This window comes from Ambystoma mexicanum, chromosome 2p, assembly GCF_040938575.1.
Source record: "Ambystoma mexicanum isolate Mex_15411 chromosome 2p, UKY_AmexF1_1, whole genome shotgun sequence".
Taxonomy (NCBI): domain Eukaryota; kingdom Metazoa; phylum Chordata; class Amphibia; order Caudata; family Ambystomatidae; genus Ambystoma; species Ambystoma mexicanum.
In genome coordinates, this window is record NC_090923.1 from 1,384,399,634 (window position 1) to 1,384,414,799 (window position 15,166).

The 15,166-nt window shown below is 50.3% G+C and overlaps 1 protein-coding gene across 3 annotated transcripts in view; it reads left to right on the forward strand.

Annotated features, from left to right (window-relative positions):
- SETD2 (SET domain containing 2, histone lysine methyltransferase) overlaps nucleotides 1-15,166 on the forward strand; it is a 1,465,157-nt gene that overhangs the window by 1,049,879 nt on the left and 400,112 nt on the right. For all 3 annotated transcript variants that reach the window (XM_069645793.1, XM_069645791.1, XM_069645792.1), the window contains one exon: nucleotides 7,281-7,536. In XM_069645793.1, the coding sequence (XP_069501894.1) occupies nucleotides 7,281-7,536 (256 nt within the window). The remainder of the gene's footprint in view (nucleotides 1-7,280; nucleotides 7,537-15,166) is intronic.

Consider the following 15,166-nt stretch of genomic DNA (forward strand, 5'->3'; position numbering starts at 1 on the left):
CTCTGCTAGGGAGGACACGAAGGACAGCAGTGTGTCAATCGTGGCCACCCTCGGATCCAACTTCTCCAAACACCAATGACAGAACCTGAGCCATTTACTCTTGTACTGAGATCTGGTTGAGGGTTTCCTGGCTGCCTGGATAATGCGCATTTTATCCACCGACAAACTCAGATGCTCTAAAGACTTGAACTCAGGCACCATGCCGCCAAGCTGAGCGATTGTGGGGAGGAGTGCCACATCTATTGTTCGCCTTGGTGAAGATCGGGAGTTACTCGTAACCTGATCGGCGGATACACCGACAGGTGTTGAAGTTCTGAGAACCAAAACCTGGCCGGCCACGACGGGGCTATGAGTAGAAGGGAACAGTTCGCCGAGTTCTTCAACTTCCAAATTGCACGGTGAGCTAGAGGCAGAGGCGGGAAGGCGTAAGCTCTCATGTTGTGCCATGGAATCTCCAGAGCATCCCCCAGAGAGGAGGCTCCCCCGCACCCTCTGAAGGCATACTGAGGAAGCTTCTTGTTTACCGCCATAGCGAAGAGGTCCACCTCCGGTGTGCCCCAACGCGAGAAAATCCATGAGAGGACCTCCGCCTTCAATTCCCACTCGTAGCTGACCATTGTCCGCCGGCTGAGGGCATCCGCTGTGACATTCAGCTGGCCCGGGATGTGCACTGCAAGCAGCCAGACACCATGAAGCACGGCCCCCTCCCAAATCTGAATGGACAGGTCCACGGGGGGGGAAGACTTTGTTCCCCCTTGCTTGTTTATGTATTACATTGACACCACATTGTCCGTTCTTATGCGGACCACCTTGTTGACAATGAGCGGCCTGAACGCCCTGAGCACTAGGAAGATCGCCAGAAGCTCCACATGATTTATGTGCAGGTGTTTGTCCTGAGGCGACCAGAGGTCTGAGACCTGAAGATCTAACGTCGCACCCCACCCTAGAAGGGAGGAGTCCGTCGTGATCGTCACCATGGGTACCGGGTCCTGAAACCCCGCGCCCCCAGACAGATTGCTGAGAGATGACCACCAATCCAGGTCCACTCTCATGGAATCCAGAATCGTTATCCGCATGAAATCCGGATCCACTGCCTGACGCCATGAACTCCGAAGAGCCATCTGGGTCCATCTCATTTTGAGACGAGGAAGAGCCAGTACACACGCAGCCATGAGACCAGAAGCCTCTGGAACCACCAGGCCAACATGCTCTCCGACTGCGCAAACATCTGACACGTGGCTAACAGATCCGCAATTCTGTCCTCGGTCAGATACTCTGCAGTCAATGGTGTTTCAACGAAAACCCAGGAAAATCGGGTCCTGTGAGACCGTCGTGGAGGATTTCTGCCAGTTCACCGACAGCCCAAGATGGAACAGGAGCTGAAGGAGAGACTGGAGGTTGCCCGCGGCTGCCAGCGGACAAGGGCTGCGTAAGAGCCAGTCCAAATAAGGATACACATGGATACCCTGGAGACGAAGATGGGCCGCAATCACCAACGTCATCTTCGTGAAGACACGCAGCGCCGAGCTGAGGCCAAAAGGAAGCACCCGAAACTGGAAGCGCTCCTCTCCCAAAGAGAAGCGGAGATATCTCCTGTGTGGATTCCAAATCAGGATATGCATCTACGCTTCCTGAAGATCCACAACGCTGAGCCAATCGCCCATCTGTAAGGAGGAGCGTATCTGGCTGGGCGTGATCATCTTGAAATTCTCTTGAGGTAGGAAAAGATTGAACTGGGAAAGGTCTAGGATGGTGCGCAGGCCAGCCTGGTTGGGTTTGGGCACCGTAAACAGCCGGGAGTAGAAGATCTCCCCTCGCTCCCCAAGGGGAACGGGTTCCATAGCTCTGAGGTCCAGAAGTTTCTGAACTTCGGCCTTGAGGGGGGGTGAGCCCGACAGCTGAAAAGGAGGGTTGAGGGGTGGGGTAGGGGGTAAAGGTAAGCGGAAGCCCGCTCGAGCGACTGACAAGACCCATCTGTCTTCTGTGATGGTCTGCCACGCCTCCCAATGAGACGCAATGCGTCCTCCCACCGGGTCTCGTGTGAGCGCGGAAAACCCTCTTTTGGCAGGTTTATCGGTGGCGGTGCCATCTGAACCTGATGAGGAGGCTGAGGAGCGGGAGAGAAACTGCGTGCGTTGTCAACGGCGGTTATTTCCCGCAGGAGTATCCACTCTGCAAGATTTGCGGTCGAGGAAGCCCCTGAAACCAGAGGAGGATCGACTTAGCGACAACGGTCTCTGGGATTTGAAAGGAGCTTTGACCAGAACAGACAATGATTTAGCCGTCTGAGTGCTATCCTTGGTCTTGGTGAGCTCTACATCAGTAGTAGAATGAGAAAACGCCTTACCATCGAATGGAAGGTCCAACACCTTGTCTTGCACTTCCTTAGAAAATTTAGTGGCATGCAGCCACGCCTGCCGTGAAATATCCACCCCAAGCATCAGGCCCCGAGCCGAGGTGTCTACGTGATGAGCCGCAGCCTCCAGGAGATGCTGGGCCAAGACCCTGGCATCGGAAAGGCCTCCTTTGAAGTCTTCCAACTTCTCGACCAGGATGTGCGCCTCAAACTCCGACAGACCTTTCCACATCCGCATGTTGGCTCCCGCCAATATCAACTCAGTGTATGAAGGTCCTCGTTGTCCTGATCGTCTTGAGGGTCATCTGACAGGTCAGGATCCTGCTGAGCCGTGTCAGGCACTGCCTTGTCCACTGGGGACAATGGAGGCACAGGCAGAAGAGCTGGGGGAGGCACCACGGGCAAGGGAGGCATCGGCAGAACCACCGGAGGAATGGGCGGAGGCGCAGGTGGACATATCTCCTTGAAAAGCCCTTTGAAATATTCCGTCATGGGGTCGGTGCGCATAAGCGCTTAAAATGTACCGAAAAAGGCGCCCTCAGGAGATTGCTTCCGAACCTGAGGAGGCCTCTCATGAGGTGGACAAATCCAGGGACGTAACGGGGAAGGGTGCCACACCGGCCCCTCCACCGACGTATCCACATAAATCAAAGTAGCCGCCCCCGCGGGCAACGAAACGTTGTGCGGAAGAGGCATCTGGGCGTTCCAATCATAAACCGGCCGGTTAGGATGTGCACAAGGGACCTTAGGTTCACCCAAGGGACCGAGCCCTACACCAGAGGCCGATGGCGTAGTTGTAGGGGTAGCACCTAAAATGGCCGACGTGGTCGTGGCGGGAACGGGCGCCATTTTGTCCTCATCTGAGGGGAACTGCGGCACGTGAGGAAGTGAGGCAGGGGTCCCCGTCGATGGATCAGGGGTCTTAATCTTAGCCTTAACATAAGGAACCTCGGGCCGAGCCGGTACTATGAGGCCTGGTATGTTTTTGTGACATACCAACCGCCAACTGAGCCTTCGAAGGAAGGACCTCGGCACTCCCGGTAAAAGAAGAACTTTGCTGCTTTGCCCCCTCAACAGATCTGGTATCACCACAAGAGCGGGAACGGTGAGCAACCGCTTTCACCGACAAAGCCTTGTCCAGCCTCTCAGAACTGTTGGTAGCTTTAACCTCTGAACGAGGGACCTCGGACCCGGGCCCGGTAACAGCCTTATCTGCACGGGCCTCGAATATCCTTTTGGTAACAACCAGTCCGGCCAAGGCCTCGGGGCGCACCCCGGTCTTGTTTTTGAGGGAAGCCGACAGAGGCCTCAGAGCGAGCTCCGGTACCCCATGATTCAGTAGAACTGGGTATACAAACAGCCCCCACAGGAGGGGCCTCAGATCGTACTCTGGTGTTCACAGGCCCCTTATGGAGACCCTCGGAGAAAACTCCAATAGAATTATTAGGCCCAACGGGCACCTCAGGGCGAACCCCGGTGACAGAGCGATCAACGTCCCTCCTGGACCGAGAGGAACCCGGAAAGGTATCCCCTGGCCGGGGTGCTCTGAAAAGTAAAGAATTTACCGGGTGTTTCTTCTTCTCATCGATGAACGCCTAAAAATGCGAAGGAGGAGTTCGTCGGAACACCTCCTCCCACCGCTCCAACCGACGTTGAAGTGCTCGGACCGAAAGAGTCACAGTAAAAACAGGAGTCCCAACGGTGTTCCGGACCCAAAAACTCTAAACAAAGAGGATGGGGATCCACCCTCGCGAAGCGACTGTGACACGATGAACAATCTGGAAAGTCAAATTTGAAAGACATAGACAGACTAGTAAACGAACGCTAGAAAAAAGGGAAGAAAATCTTCTGAGGATGCAAGTGCGTCCGTCCCCGATCGAGCGGAGAAAAGGGCTGATGGGCGATGCGCGGGGTGAAGCCAAGGTGGGTGGGGTTACGGCCGTGTGCTGGGCACCGCGCAGGAAAGAGGGACACATTTTTTAAAAAAAATGTGGATGCTTTTTACAAAGTGCTCAGGTCCCGTCCCACAGGACGGAGAGATGTCCCACAAGTATGGAGGAAAGGGGACGGGACGTAGGAGTAGGGGGGGGGGGGGGGGATTACCCATGCCCTTTTCAAGTAGAAGACTCAAGGAAAATAAACATAAGACCAGGAATTACAGCAGACTAACAGTGTAGCGTGTGTCAAAGGTACTCGGGGACCCTCCTACATTGATAGCAAAGACTGGGAGAAGCAATCCACCATGGTACTATCTTTGACTCCGACAGCACAGCAACGCCAACTATTTCAGCACAGTCAGTGAGTCGGGAGAAAATGGCCTGTGTGACGCTCAAGTTGCAAGCGGGAACATTGTATGTGTCATGATGCCTGCCCCCGGAAGACCAGACCAGGCCCAGCAGCCCCGGAAACAGGCATCATGCCACTTGGAGCATGCCCGAAAGCCCCCGTTAGGGGCTGTTTGGGTGCAGTCCTGGCGCCTATGGCGCCAGGATCATTATTGATAACTTACCTGAAGCAGACCATGCTGCATACTCACCTGAGACAGACCATGCTGCATGAAGACTCAAGCCAAATGAGGCTTAGGAGGGACTATTTTACTGAAGGGACTATTTTGTTACTTGGGTGGGGCTGTGGAAGAATACTTACCTGGAACTTCTTCCAAGGCTATTCAAACCACGCCCAGACAGCCACACGTGCTTCGCGTTATTCTGCTTGCTGCAGCGTAACACTCACTGTGTTTTCAGCAGCTCCAGTCTTCAGCCACGCCCGCTTCAGTCCTGGGACTCCTGAAACAAGAAGAAAAGAAGGATAAAGGTTAGAACAGGAGTTTTAACTTTAATCCTTACCTGAATCCTGAATCCTGATCCATCTCGCCACGAAGCTGAAAGACTGAAGTCTTTGAAGCATCGCTTCGCATCCCTACTGCGCCGCGCTGAACTCACCTGCTTGGCGGTACTTCAGCATTCCATCACGCGCTCTCCATCTCGCGGCCGCCCTCCGACACCTAAGGAGACAAAGACAGCAAGGTGAGCAAGGGGACTCTCTAAGGCTATACAAGCTACCCCGAAGGACTTACCTGATTTACCATTTACCACGGGGGTACTCACCTCGGCGCAGTCAACTCTGCTTCATCGCCGTACCCCGGCCCCTAAGGGGAGAAAGCAAAGACAATACAAGTTACCCCCCACAAAACGTACCTGATTTACCAGGGGGGGTCTCACCTCATCTCTGGTCGGCGCAGTCAACCACAATAGACTTACCTGAATCTTACCAATTGCCATTTGGAAATCTTAGAGTGGATTAATTGGCAACCTGCAAGGAATCGGACAGAGTGAAGATCAGACATTTGAACTCTTATGAACAATTGGACTTTAGAGTCAATACTGGAACTCACCAATTCCTCTACGCCAGTGAAGTAACTGGTCATCAACGCGCCCCTGCGGTCAACACAGGATGGAGAGCTCATCCTTCCAAACCATCAGGTGAGACTAAGGAGGGGACATCAAGAGTGATCTGTGGGAAGACAACGGGAGTGGGGAAGGTGGGTTGACACACAATTCCACGGGTGGTTAATTCCCCTTCTCCTTTGCAGAAGAATATTCCTGCGAGCCAGACGAACTAGGCTGAGCGGGCCAGTCCAGTCAGTCATCTCGGCGCTACACGTCACGCTGGTGGAAACAGTGGCCCAGTTCCGGTCGACACCCCCGTGGGAACCAGGTGAGCGTAACAGTATGACCAAAGCACTTGTGTGCAATTGAACATTATGAAACCAAAATAGGTACCGAATACAGTGGTCCAGCACCACGTGGGTGCTCACTTGAAAGTCTGTTTGGTAACCACCCCTCAGAGTGTGTAAAATAATTATTGAAGAGTGAAATTGAAGTGGTCCTGCAGCCGGTTAAGTGGAACCCATGCACATTCGAAAGTCTTTGTTTGCCTTCGAACTGAACAGTAAAACTCACCCACAAAGATATTGTTATGGCAAAGGTGAACCCGACTGAGGGATGCCTACGAACTGAAATGTGTCTGAGCCCGGCTGAGTGGGACGAATTGTCAAAAGAGGGGTCTGAGGGAAACAAGGGCAAAGTGTAAATCGCCCGACTGGAATATTTAGAAAGGAACTTTTCTTTCTTTTGTTTTTTGGTGCATCGGCCCTCTGAATCAAGAGACTTTGCACGAAAGTGACTTGGGCACAAACGGCCCTGATGTTGGTAAAAGGAACTGTGACCTAGTGCCGAAGAAGCTCAAGGGTGTGCTGTGCTTGAGTGACCCGCCTTGTCCCATGCTAAAAACGTGGGGAAGGGAGGCCCATGGCCTAAGCAGCCTGACTTATCATTTTCTGAACACTTTTGTTTCTGTGAAAATTATCCCACACTATTTTTTAGCATGGCGGCAAGGATTGGCCATAGTTGTTTTTAGTATAGGCCCTTTTTATTTGACTAGACACCAGTTATACTGTATTATAATCATTTGATGGTCGTAGCGTGCTCCCATCATACATTTAGATAGGCGTTTTTCACACCCCATGATAAAAGTTCAATGAACACCCTTGAACTGTGATCACTTGTGTCTCTTACTTTGATACCATGCTTTCCTTACAGCACTGTATATTTATGGTAATGGTCAGTATTATAGATTCTACGTGACTTCATTCCCATCAATTACAAAGTGTTAATTTACTTCATGGTATATTTCATCACAGGTATTTTTTTTCTTTTTTTTCTTCTTTTAATGCCTTCCTAATCCCCTTTGCTGTTCTTTATACCTGGCCACGCCCCTATCCCTCTCCGCACATCTAATCCCCAGACAAAACCTACCACAAAGTAATTTACCACTTTGTAATTTGTGGGAATGAAAAAACAGTACACTGTAATGACTTTTAATCTTGTGCATTGTTGTATTTCTTTTGTTGGCTAATTTGCAGGGGATCGAGTAAGAGATGCTTCTGGTCAGCGAGAGCAGTTGTCTTCTGCGAAGACTGTGAAAGCTTCTGTCCAGGGCCGTGAAAAAGAGCGAGAAAGAGAACGAGAGCGGGAAAGAGAGAAGGAGAGAGAGCGTGAAAAAGAGCGTGAGCGAGAACTTGAGAGGCAAAATCAGAACAAAGAGAAACGGAAACGTAGGCAGTCCCTATCCCCTCCATCCTCTGCATATGAACCACGAGCAAAGAGAACAGAGGACAGGCAAGTATTGTATTTTCATAGTAAATTGCAAGTATGGTAATTTTGGACCAAATGTGTAATGCCCTTCAAGAACTTTGAGTGAAGTAATGAATTTGATTTCCTTGTATGATGCACTGAGAAGAGGCCCTTTCTCCAATTGATTTGTATACATATGACTTATTTCAAAAGAGCAATGACCCACCCTAAAACTCCCTCCCCGGCTCCATACTACTCTAATCATTTTGCGATTTATGTAGCAATTTGTGTCCTTTTCTCCCAGTTTCTAAGCACCAATTATCAGTGGCACCATTATTACCCTCTGTGGTAACCAATTTATCTACCTTGGAAGCCTGAAGCACTAAATTGGCCCAACCAGGGTTTCGAACCCATGTCGCATGGTATTGTCTTATTGCACTTGAGCTATCTTCCTATCTCTGAATTGCTTAATACCCCTGAGCTTCTTTTTGCAACACTGTGAATCAGATTTGTTGTCTTGGAATGGTTGTGTCTCTGGCAGGATTTGGGGGCATGAGAAACCTTCCTTTCCCCCACTGAACTTCAAGACTAGGGCAAGCCCAGTTCAAAATTGTAGGCCTTCATTGTAGCAATTTCCTCCTGATGACGTGTTAAGATGGATTTCTATAATCAGCCTCTGGGTGGGTGGGGGAAGAGGTTTAGGAGGCCATCCTATTTATGGTAACCTGGGAAAGAACTGTAAGGTTCGCGACAACCCTATCAAGGTAGATAGATGAGCAGTCAAGGTGTGATCTCAGGAAAAGTGAGTGTGGTCAAGGGCTGCAATGAGTCCACACAGAACACCAATAACTCGCATTAGTATAATCATTTTATTTTTCAATTGTAAATCGCACAAAACCCGAAGGCATCGAGGCGCTGGTGCAGGAACCAGTTACAAGTTTACAAATGGCAATTTATGCTTCCAGTCAAAAGAAAGAAAAAGAGAGAGGTAGAAAGGGGAGAAGAGACAGTGTCAGCAGCATGCAGACCCTAGTATTGTTTATGGCGGAATGGGCGGGGGATGGGGTCGTCCATTATGTAAACAGTCTGGTTTTAAGAGCACTTCAGAAGGCCCAGTGGGAATTGTCCGTGTCTCAAAGCTTTTGGAGTTCCATTGTTTGGCTGCAATGGATGGAAAGCTGGAGCATTCCGCTTTGGAACGTTTGAATCTAGCACTGACCATCCAATGGGAGTAAGGTGTTCTAGTTGGCCTAGACGAGAGGGACTTGGTGATTTTCTGGGATAGGTAAGGCGGGGCAGATCTGGAGATAAACCTGTGGGTTATAGTCTTGAACATGTTCTTTTCTTGGATTGGGAGCCAGTGAACAGCTCGCTGGGCAGCCGAGATGTTCCCTTTTTGAAATGTTTAAAGACGCTCAAAGGGCATTGTTTTGGATCGTCTGGCGTTTCTGGATGTTATGTGCGTATGTGCCAGCAAAAAGAACATTGCAGCAGTCTAACCTGGTGCCTACCACTGCCCATGCAATTGTTAGACGGCTATCTGTCACTAGAAAATGTCTGGCAGCATTTATCAGTTTGCTTGTGTAAGCTGTTGATGAGATTGCATTCACTTGGCGTGTCAGTGATAGGGTAGCGTCAAGCCCTGCAGGTGCCTCCTAGAGACATATCGCAGTATATCCTCTCGACCCTACACACGCTAATGTCTGAGATTCAGAGGGGGATGCCGACCGCGCCACCGGCGGAGACCCCGTTGACACTGGTGCAACCACCGGCGAAGAGACATCCTGCACCTCCATTCCAACCATCGCTGCCCCCTCCAACCCCCCCCCTTATCGGGACAGACACAGATGACAACAGACACAGACGACAATGGCGGGATGGGAGATCATCCATCACTGCAGCTGAGAACTTCTCCACCAACGGAAGTGGGATCCTTTCATTCCATGATCGACTGTGCGTCAGAGCTTTTCCAGCTCACTCCGGAGGAGAAAAAGGAGGGCTTCTTGTACCAGCGCTGGGAGGCGAAGAGGAACACCATCCTGTCCGTCCCGTTCCTGGATGACGTCTGGGATGAGAGACTGGCTCTGCTGAGGAACCCCGCCTCAGCTCGAGCAAAGAGAGACCAACTTGAAAAGAAGTACCTGGTGCCGGAGTCTGTGCCCAAGTGCCTACCGTCTGAGCTGTCGCCGGACTTGGTGATCTCGGCGGCCGCCCGGAAGAGATCGTCACGTTAGTCGTCTTTATCTGCACCTCCGGACAATGAGGGGGAAGGAATTTGATTCCATGGGTATAAAGATAATTTACTTGACGGTCAAGGCAGCCAACACCTTAGCGATTGTGGCCCAATACGACTGGGAGCTTGCGTACAAGATGGCTCCACTCCTGGATTTCCTCCTTGATTGCAAACTGGTTGAGGCTTTGGAGGTCCTCCAGGAAGGCGAGGTGGCGCCAGACTACGCCATCACAGTGGGCCTGGACATTGCGGACATGGTAATTTGCCAGATGGGAAACGGGGTTTGCCTTTGCCGTCATGGCTGGCTCAAGGCCACCAGATGACGGAGACAACCTGTTCGGGAAGGCCGTCGATGAATCCCTCCAGGCCATCAAGACGGACATGGAGACGGCCCATGCCTTGGGCACTGTGCAACAACACCGGCCGTCCTTTTTTTCCTCTGGAGGGAAGTCTAGCAGGTCTTCGAATGGTTCGGCGGGGGCTCATCCTCTTACTGCCAACCCTCCTGCTCTTCGTCCCAGGAAGCCAACATGGGTCGCTCCAAGGCTTTCGGAGGTGCCTTTGGAGGTGCCGTTGTCATCAAGGGCCCCAAGGCGGCACGCCGACCTCCAAGCAAGTTTGAACTGGCCAGGACATCGGGCCCCCACCCATGCACCACAGTGGGAGGCCGGCTGGTGAACTTCATCGGCCCGTGGGAAACTATCTGCACGGATCAATGGGTGCTGGACACTCTCGCCCATGGGCACACTTTAGAATTTCAACTGAAGTGTCTGCGAATACCACAGGTGGTCCAACAGAAACAACACATCCCTCACCTGCTGCTGGAAGTTCGGGCCAAGTTAAGAAAAGGGGCGATCGAGCTGGTTCCACAACGACTCGGGCTCCAGAGTTTACTCGAGATACTTTCTCGTAAGAAAAAAGACTGGGGGGTGAAGGCTCATTCTAGACCTGCAATGACTCAACATGTACATCAAGTGCTGGAAGTTCAGGATGGTCACGCTACAGCACGTGCTCGGCCAGCTGGAGGAGGGAGACTTTGTCGGTTGGATCTAGAGGACGCGTACTCCCACGTCCCCATACATGAAAAGCATTGCAAGTTCCTGCGCTTTGTCGTACAGGGGAAGCATTACCAGTTCAAGGCTCTCACCTTCGGATTGAAGTCACCCAGAGTCTTCACCAAGTGCCTGGCTCCAGTCATCTACGACTACAGGGGATTCATGTGTATCCTTACCTGGACGACTGTCTCATCCAGAACAAATCAGGGCACATCGCCGTTGATCACACGGCAAAGACCGTCCGGCTTCTGAAGGACTTGGGGTTCTCGGGGAATTATGCAAAGTCCTGCTTGACTCCATCGCAGAACGCGCTGGTCCTGGGGTGCAGGTTCAACAGTGTCCTGCCTGGCGGCACCGTTGGAGGAGAGGATAGCGGCCATCTTGGGCAAGGTGCAACAGCTATTGGCACTGAAGATCGCCACAGTGAGGACCATCAAGTCATTCCTCAGCATTCCACTCATTCATTCATTCTTATGAGCTCTGTCTTTTGGAATTATGTTCTATGATATACCTGTCCTATGCAGTCTACTTTCCTCCATATCTTTTTCAAGGCATCTGTATTTTACTTTTGCAGCAAACGGCTCTTTCCTTGCGTTGATGGGGTAGGGTGTCGATGTCGGGTGTCTGTGTCGGGTGTCAATGTCCCTCAGAGACCTCCGTCGAGGTTGATGTCATTGGATGTTATAAGTAGCACGCACTGCGCCCGTAGCCTCAGTTTTGTTTTTTCTGCAAACGTGTTTGCTTTGAGAACTCAGCGTGCCGCGTGTCTTCAACTCTGTATTGTACGATTGTCTTCTTGAATCACCCCGACAACCCCACGGTCTGGCTTTAAGAAATGTCGGGACTGCGGGTCCACGATGTCCATCACGGACATTGCACCGTATCTGCTTGTGGTGCCTGGGCAAGGACCACGCCACGGATGACTGCTTGACGTGCCAGTCGTTGACTGCTTCCAAACCCCGTAAATCCAAATCGGCTGGTATGTCGACCGATGAGTCTAGAGTCTCCTTGTTTCAAAACGTCCAGAATATCTTGGTCCCAGAGTGGTTTGTGCCACTCCTCTTCGTCGTGGCGGTCCTGGAAGCGACATCACCGTTCGCCTTCCGCGACCTCGTCGGATGACTAATACCCGAAAAATGTCATACCCCTCTAAATCCTCTACCCCCGAGGAATGGGAGGCTTTTCGAGAGCAAATGTTAGATTATTCAGTCTCGTGGCACAGTTTGGCCTTCGGTTGAAGCTGGCAAGGAACGGTCTCGTTCCGATGCACGTGCGCCCTTGGGCCCGGACAGTTGGCGCGATAAACATCGGGAGCCTTCGTTGTCCCGTTCAGACAAGACTTTGGGGGATCGCCAGGTCGTGGTCTTCGTCTCCCTCGAAACCGTCGGAGGAGGAGGAGGAGTGGGAGGAGGAGGAGGAGGAGGAGGAGGAGTGGGGGGAACATGATGCCAGCGGCCTCGACACATCTCCTGAGATGGAATTTGGGAAACCTGAGCCTGGCGAGCATGCCGATTCCTCCTATAGGAGACTAATGTTGAGAGTTGCTGAGTACCTGGGTTGGTCCAGGCCTCAGGTTGAGTATGATCCGGATGATTGACAGCTAGGCTGGAATGAATGGGAGATACCTGCATAAAAGGCGATGCCTTTTGGCTTCGAAGGCAGAGTCGACCACTGGACGAAGGAATCTTAAGAACTTGAAGTGGACGCCTACTGCAACTCCAATTTCGTTTGGATTAGAGAAGCCCTGCAAGGACGGCTTCTCCACTTGAGTTGGTGTGGGACCAATGAACTCCAAAGTAAGCCACCTGGACATCCTCTCAGAGCTGGTTGAAATTCCACTGCAGTTGCTGCTGGAACCGCATAGCCAGGGAGAGGAACACCCTATCGTGTGCGTTGCTTCTAAGCTGGCCAAGAGCTCCAGGAAGATCCCCCCGGACTCCCAGGAAGCAGGACTGACCAAGCCTGAGCCACCTCAACAGAGTGCTGGACCCAGATGCAAGAAATGCCCACCTCGACAGCCAGGAACCGCTGTGTTGCTATTTGTGGTAGATGCAAGGAGCTGAAACACTGAAGTGCTACTCATTTGAAGATTGCCGGTTGCGGTTGGTGACTGTCCCATTGCAGTGCAGGAGTCCCCAGAAGTCCTCCCTCTTCCCACGACTGAGACACAGCAGAACTGCACAGGAACAGAAGCCATCTGCTGCACTTTTCTTCAACCTAAAGGTACTGTACAGTCTAAGAACTTTTGTCATAGTTGGAGATTTGTCCTGGTTGCATCTGTAGAGTTGCCAACAGCTTCTTTACCTTACAAGCCTAATCAGCTTGTGGCCCTACTTTGATTTCTTCTATTCCACCAAGACTTCTAAAACATTGTGCAAGACTTTTACTTACCTGCAAGATGTGCTTCAGCTCACCTTGACTTTTGCTAACTTAACATTGGCTGACCTGGCTCCCTGAATGCCTCTTCTCTCCTCTGCTTATGTGTTGTTTCTTCCTTCCAGGAAGGGGTTAACCGACTTTGCATTGGGGGTTATTTTGAAAATACTTACCTGCTTAAGAATAATTGTGTGAATACTTGTCTTGTTCTGAAACTTCTTTTCTTTTTTACACTCCTCATTAATATTCTAAATACAACAGTATTATATTAATGTCCCCAGCAACCTAACTACTGAAGTCACCTGAGGGTGTAGGTAGTGTCTGTGGCCATCTCAAAAGGGTACTTACTGATTTTGAAAACTAAGTGTGTTTTGAAGTATGTTTGTGTGTTGCTTTATATTGCCCCTTCTGAAGGCTTACTCTAACTGACTATTTAATACATTAATAATTGTTTAATCAAGAAACCTTGTGTGTATGAGTTTATTTGAATACTTGTCACTGTAAATCTCTGTGCAACTCCCCTACAGCTCACATTGACCCCTCTTGAGATAGGCCTGGCTGCTCAACATGCTACCAACCTTTGTAGTACAGACTTTTACCAAAGGTTGGGTTCCTGTTGCCAGGAGGTCAGGGTGGTTGTAGTGCACCCAAAGGGTACTGCATACAATCTTGCCTAACAGCCCTTCTTCTACTATTTTGGAAGGAGGTGGTCTGTGTTCTGCCTATGGCGGGAACCCTTGGTAGTATCTGGACAGGCAGGAATTGTGGGTGGAGTTATTCACTCCCCTGCTCTTTGAGTGCCTGAATGGAACCAGCTCCCACTGGGGGTTTGTATGTCCTGAATGGACAGCCCCCATCCATTTCTGTAAACTGCTGTGAGAGATTGGAGGATTATGTGCTGAAACTGTTTGAAGGGTGAAGTTCCTGAGGGGAAAGGCAAGTAGACCACTTGAAACTGAAGTAACTGAAGAAGACAACGACCAGCAAAGCATGTGTTACTACAATTGTTCTGAGGTCCGACTAAGAGCTTAGTAAAAACCATTCAACTGAGGCAGTACAAGACTCTACTCTTCGTATAAGGCTGTACCACCTGAGTTCAGGGTAGCGTAGACAGAGCAGTCAGGCTTATTTTAGGGGGGGTGAGACGACTGTAGAATCAGTACAAAGATATTGTGATACAAATGATCCAAAGAGAGAATGAAACACTATGTTGTGTAAACATAAATAGTTTATTTAAATACAACTAGGCCCAGATAAATCATGGGGGAAATGAGTACTATCACATTATATATCACCACAATTATAAAAACACAACACTATGCTTTAAAGTTCACAGACCCAAGCGTAGACCTTATTTAGAGAACTAACAGTAGTCTAGCTAAGTCAAACCTTTTCATACACCTTCAGTGTAGGTCGCACCTATTCTTGGGTTAAAAACAATAGTTAGTTTTGGATTACCTTCAGTAATAAAAGGGTAGTCGACTGTTGAAGAGAATTCTCATAAATCTGCTAATTCCCTTCACCCTAGAGACCCCCAGCAACTTTGCTGGATTTTGAGGACTTGATTTTTTTACCTGGAGAGTGTGTCCCTTTTTCCAACTCTCTCATGTGTTTTGAAATGTTTTACTCTGGTGTTTCTTTTGGTTATGGAGTCTAACCAACTTCATTGGCATCATCCTTTCATTTGTGTCGCACTGCACCCTTAGTGCAGTGGCACAGGGAAACCTTTTCAGGCTTTCCCAAGGTTTAACTACCTTCTCTGGGATAAACTACTGTTTCCCAGAGTAAGTAAAGTGAAATTGACTTTACTAGTCTTTTAAATTTCTAGGCCAAGCGCACCCTATCTTACAATAGAGTGCTGCAGGGGTTACTTAGTATCCCCTGTCTAGATATTCATGTAGCAGTCAAATGCTACCCTTTCCTCTCAGGATGGCTGGTGGCAGTGGTTTTACAACAAACTACCATTATTTTTCCTGACCGCGAACACCGGTAGCGTTAAATCGCCGGCACC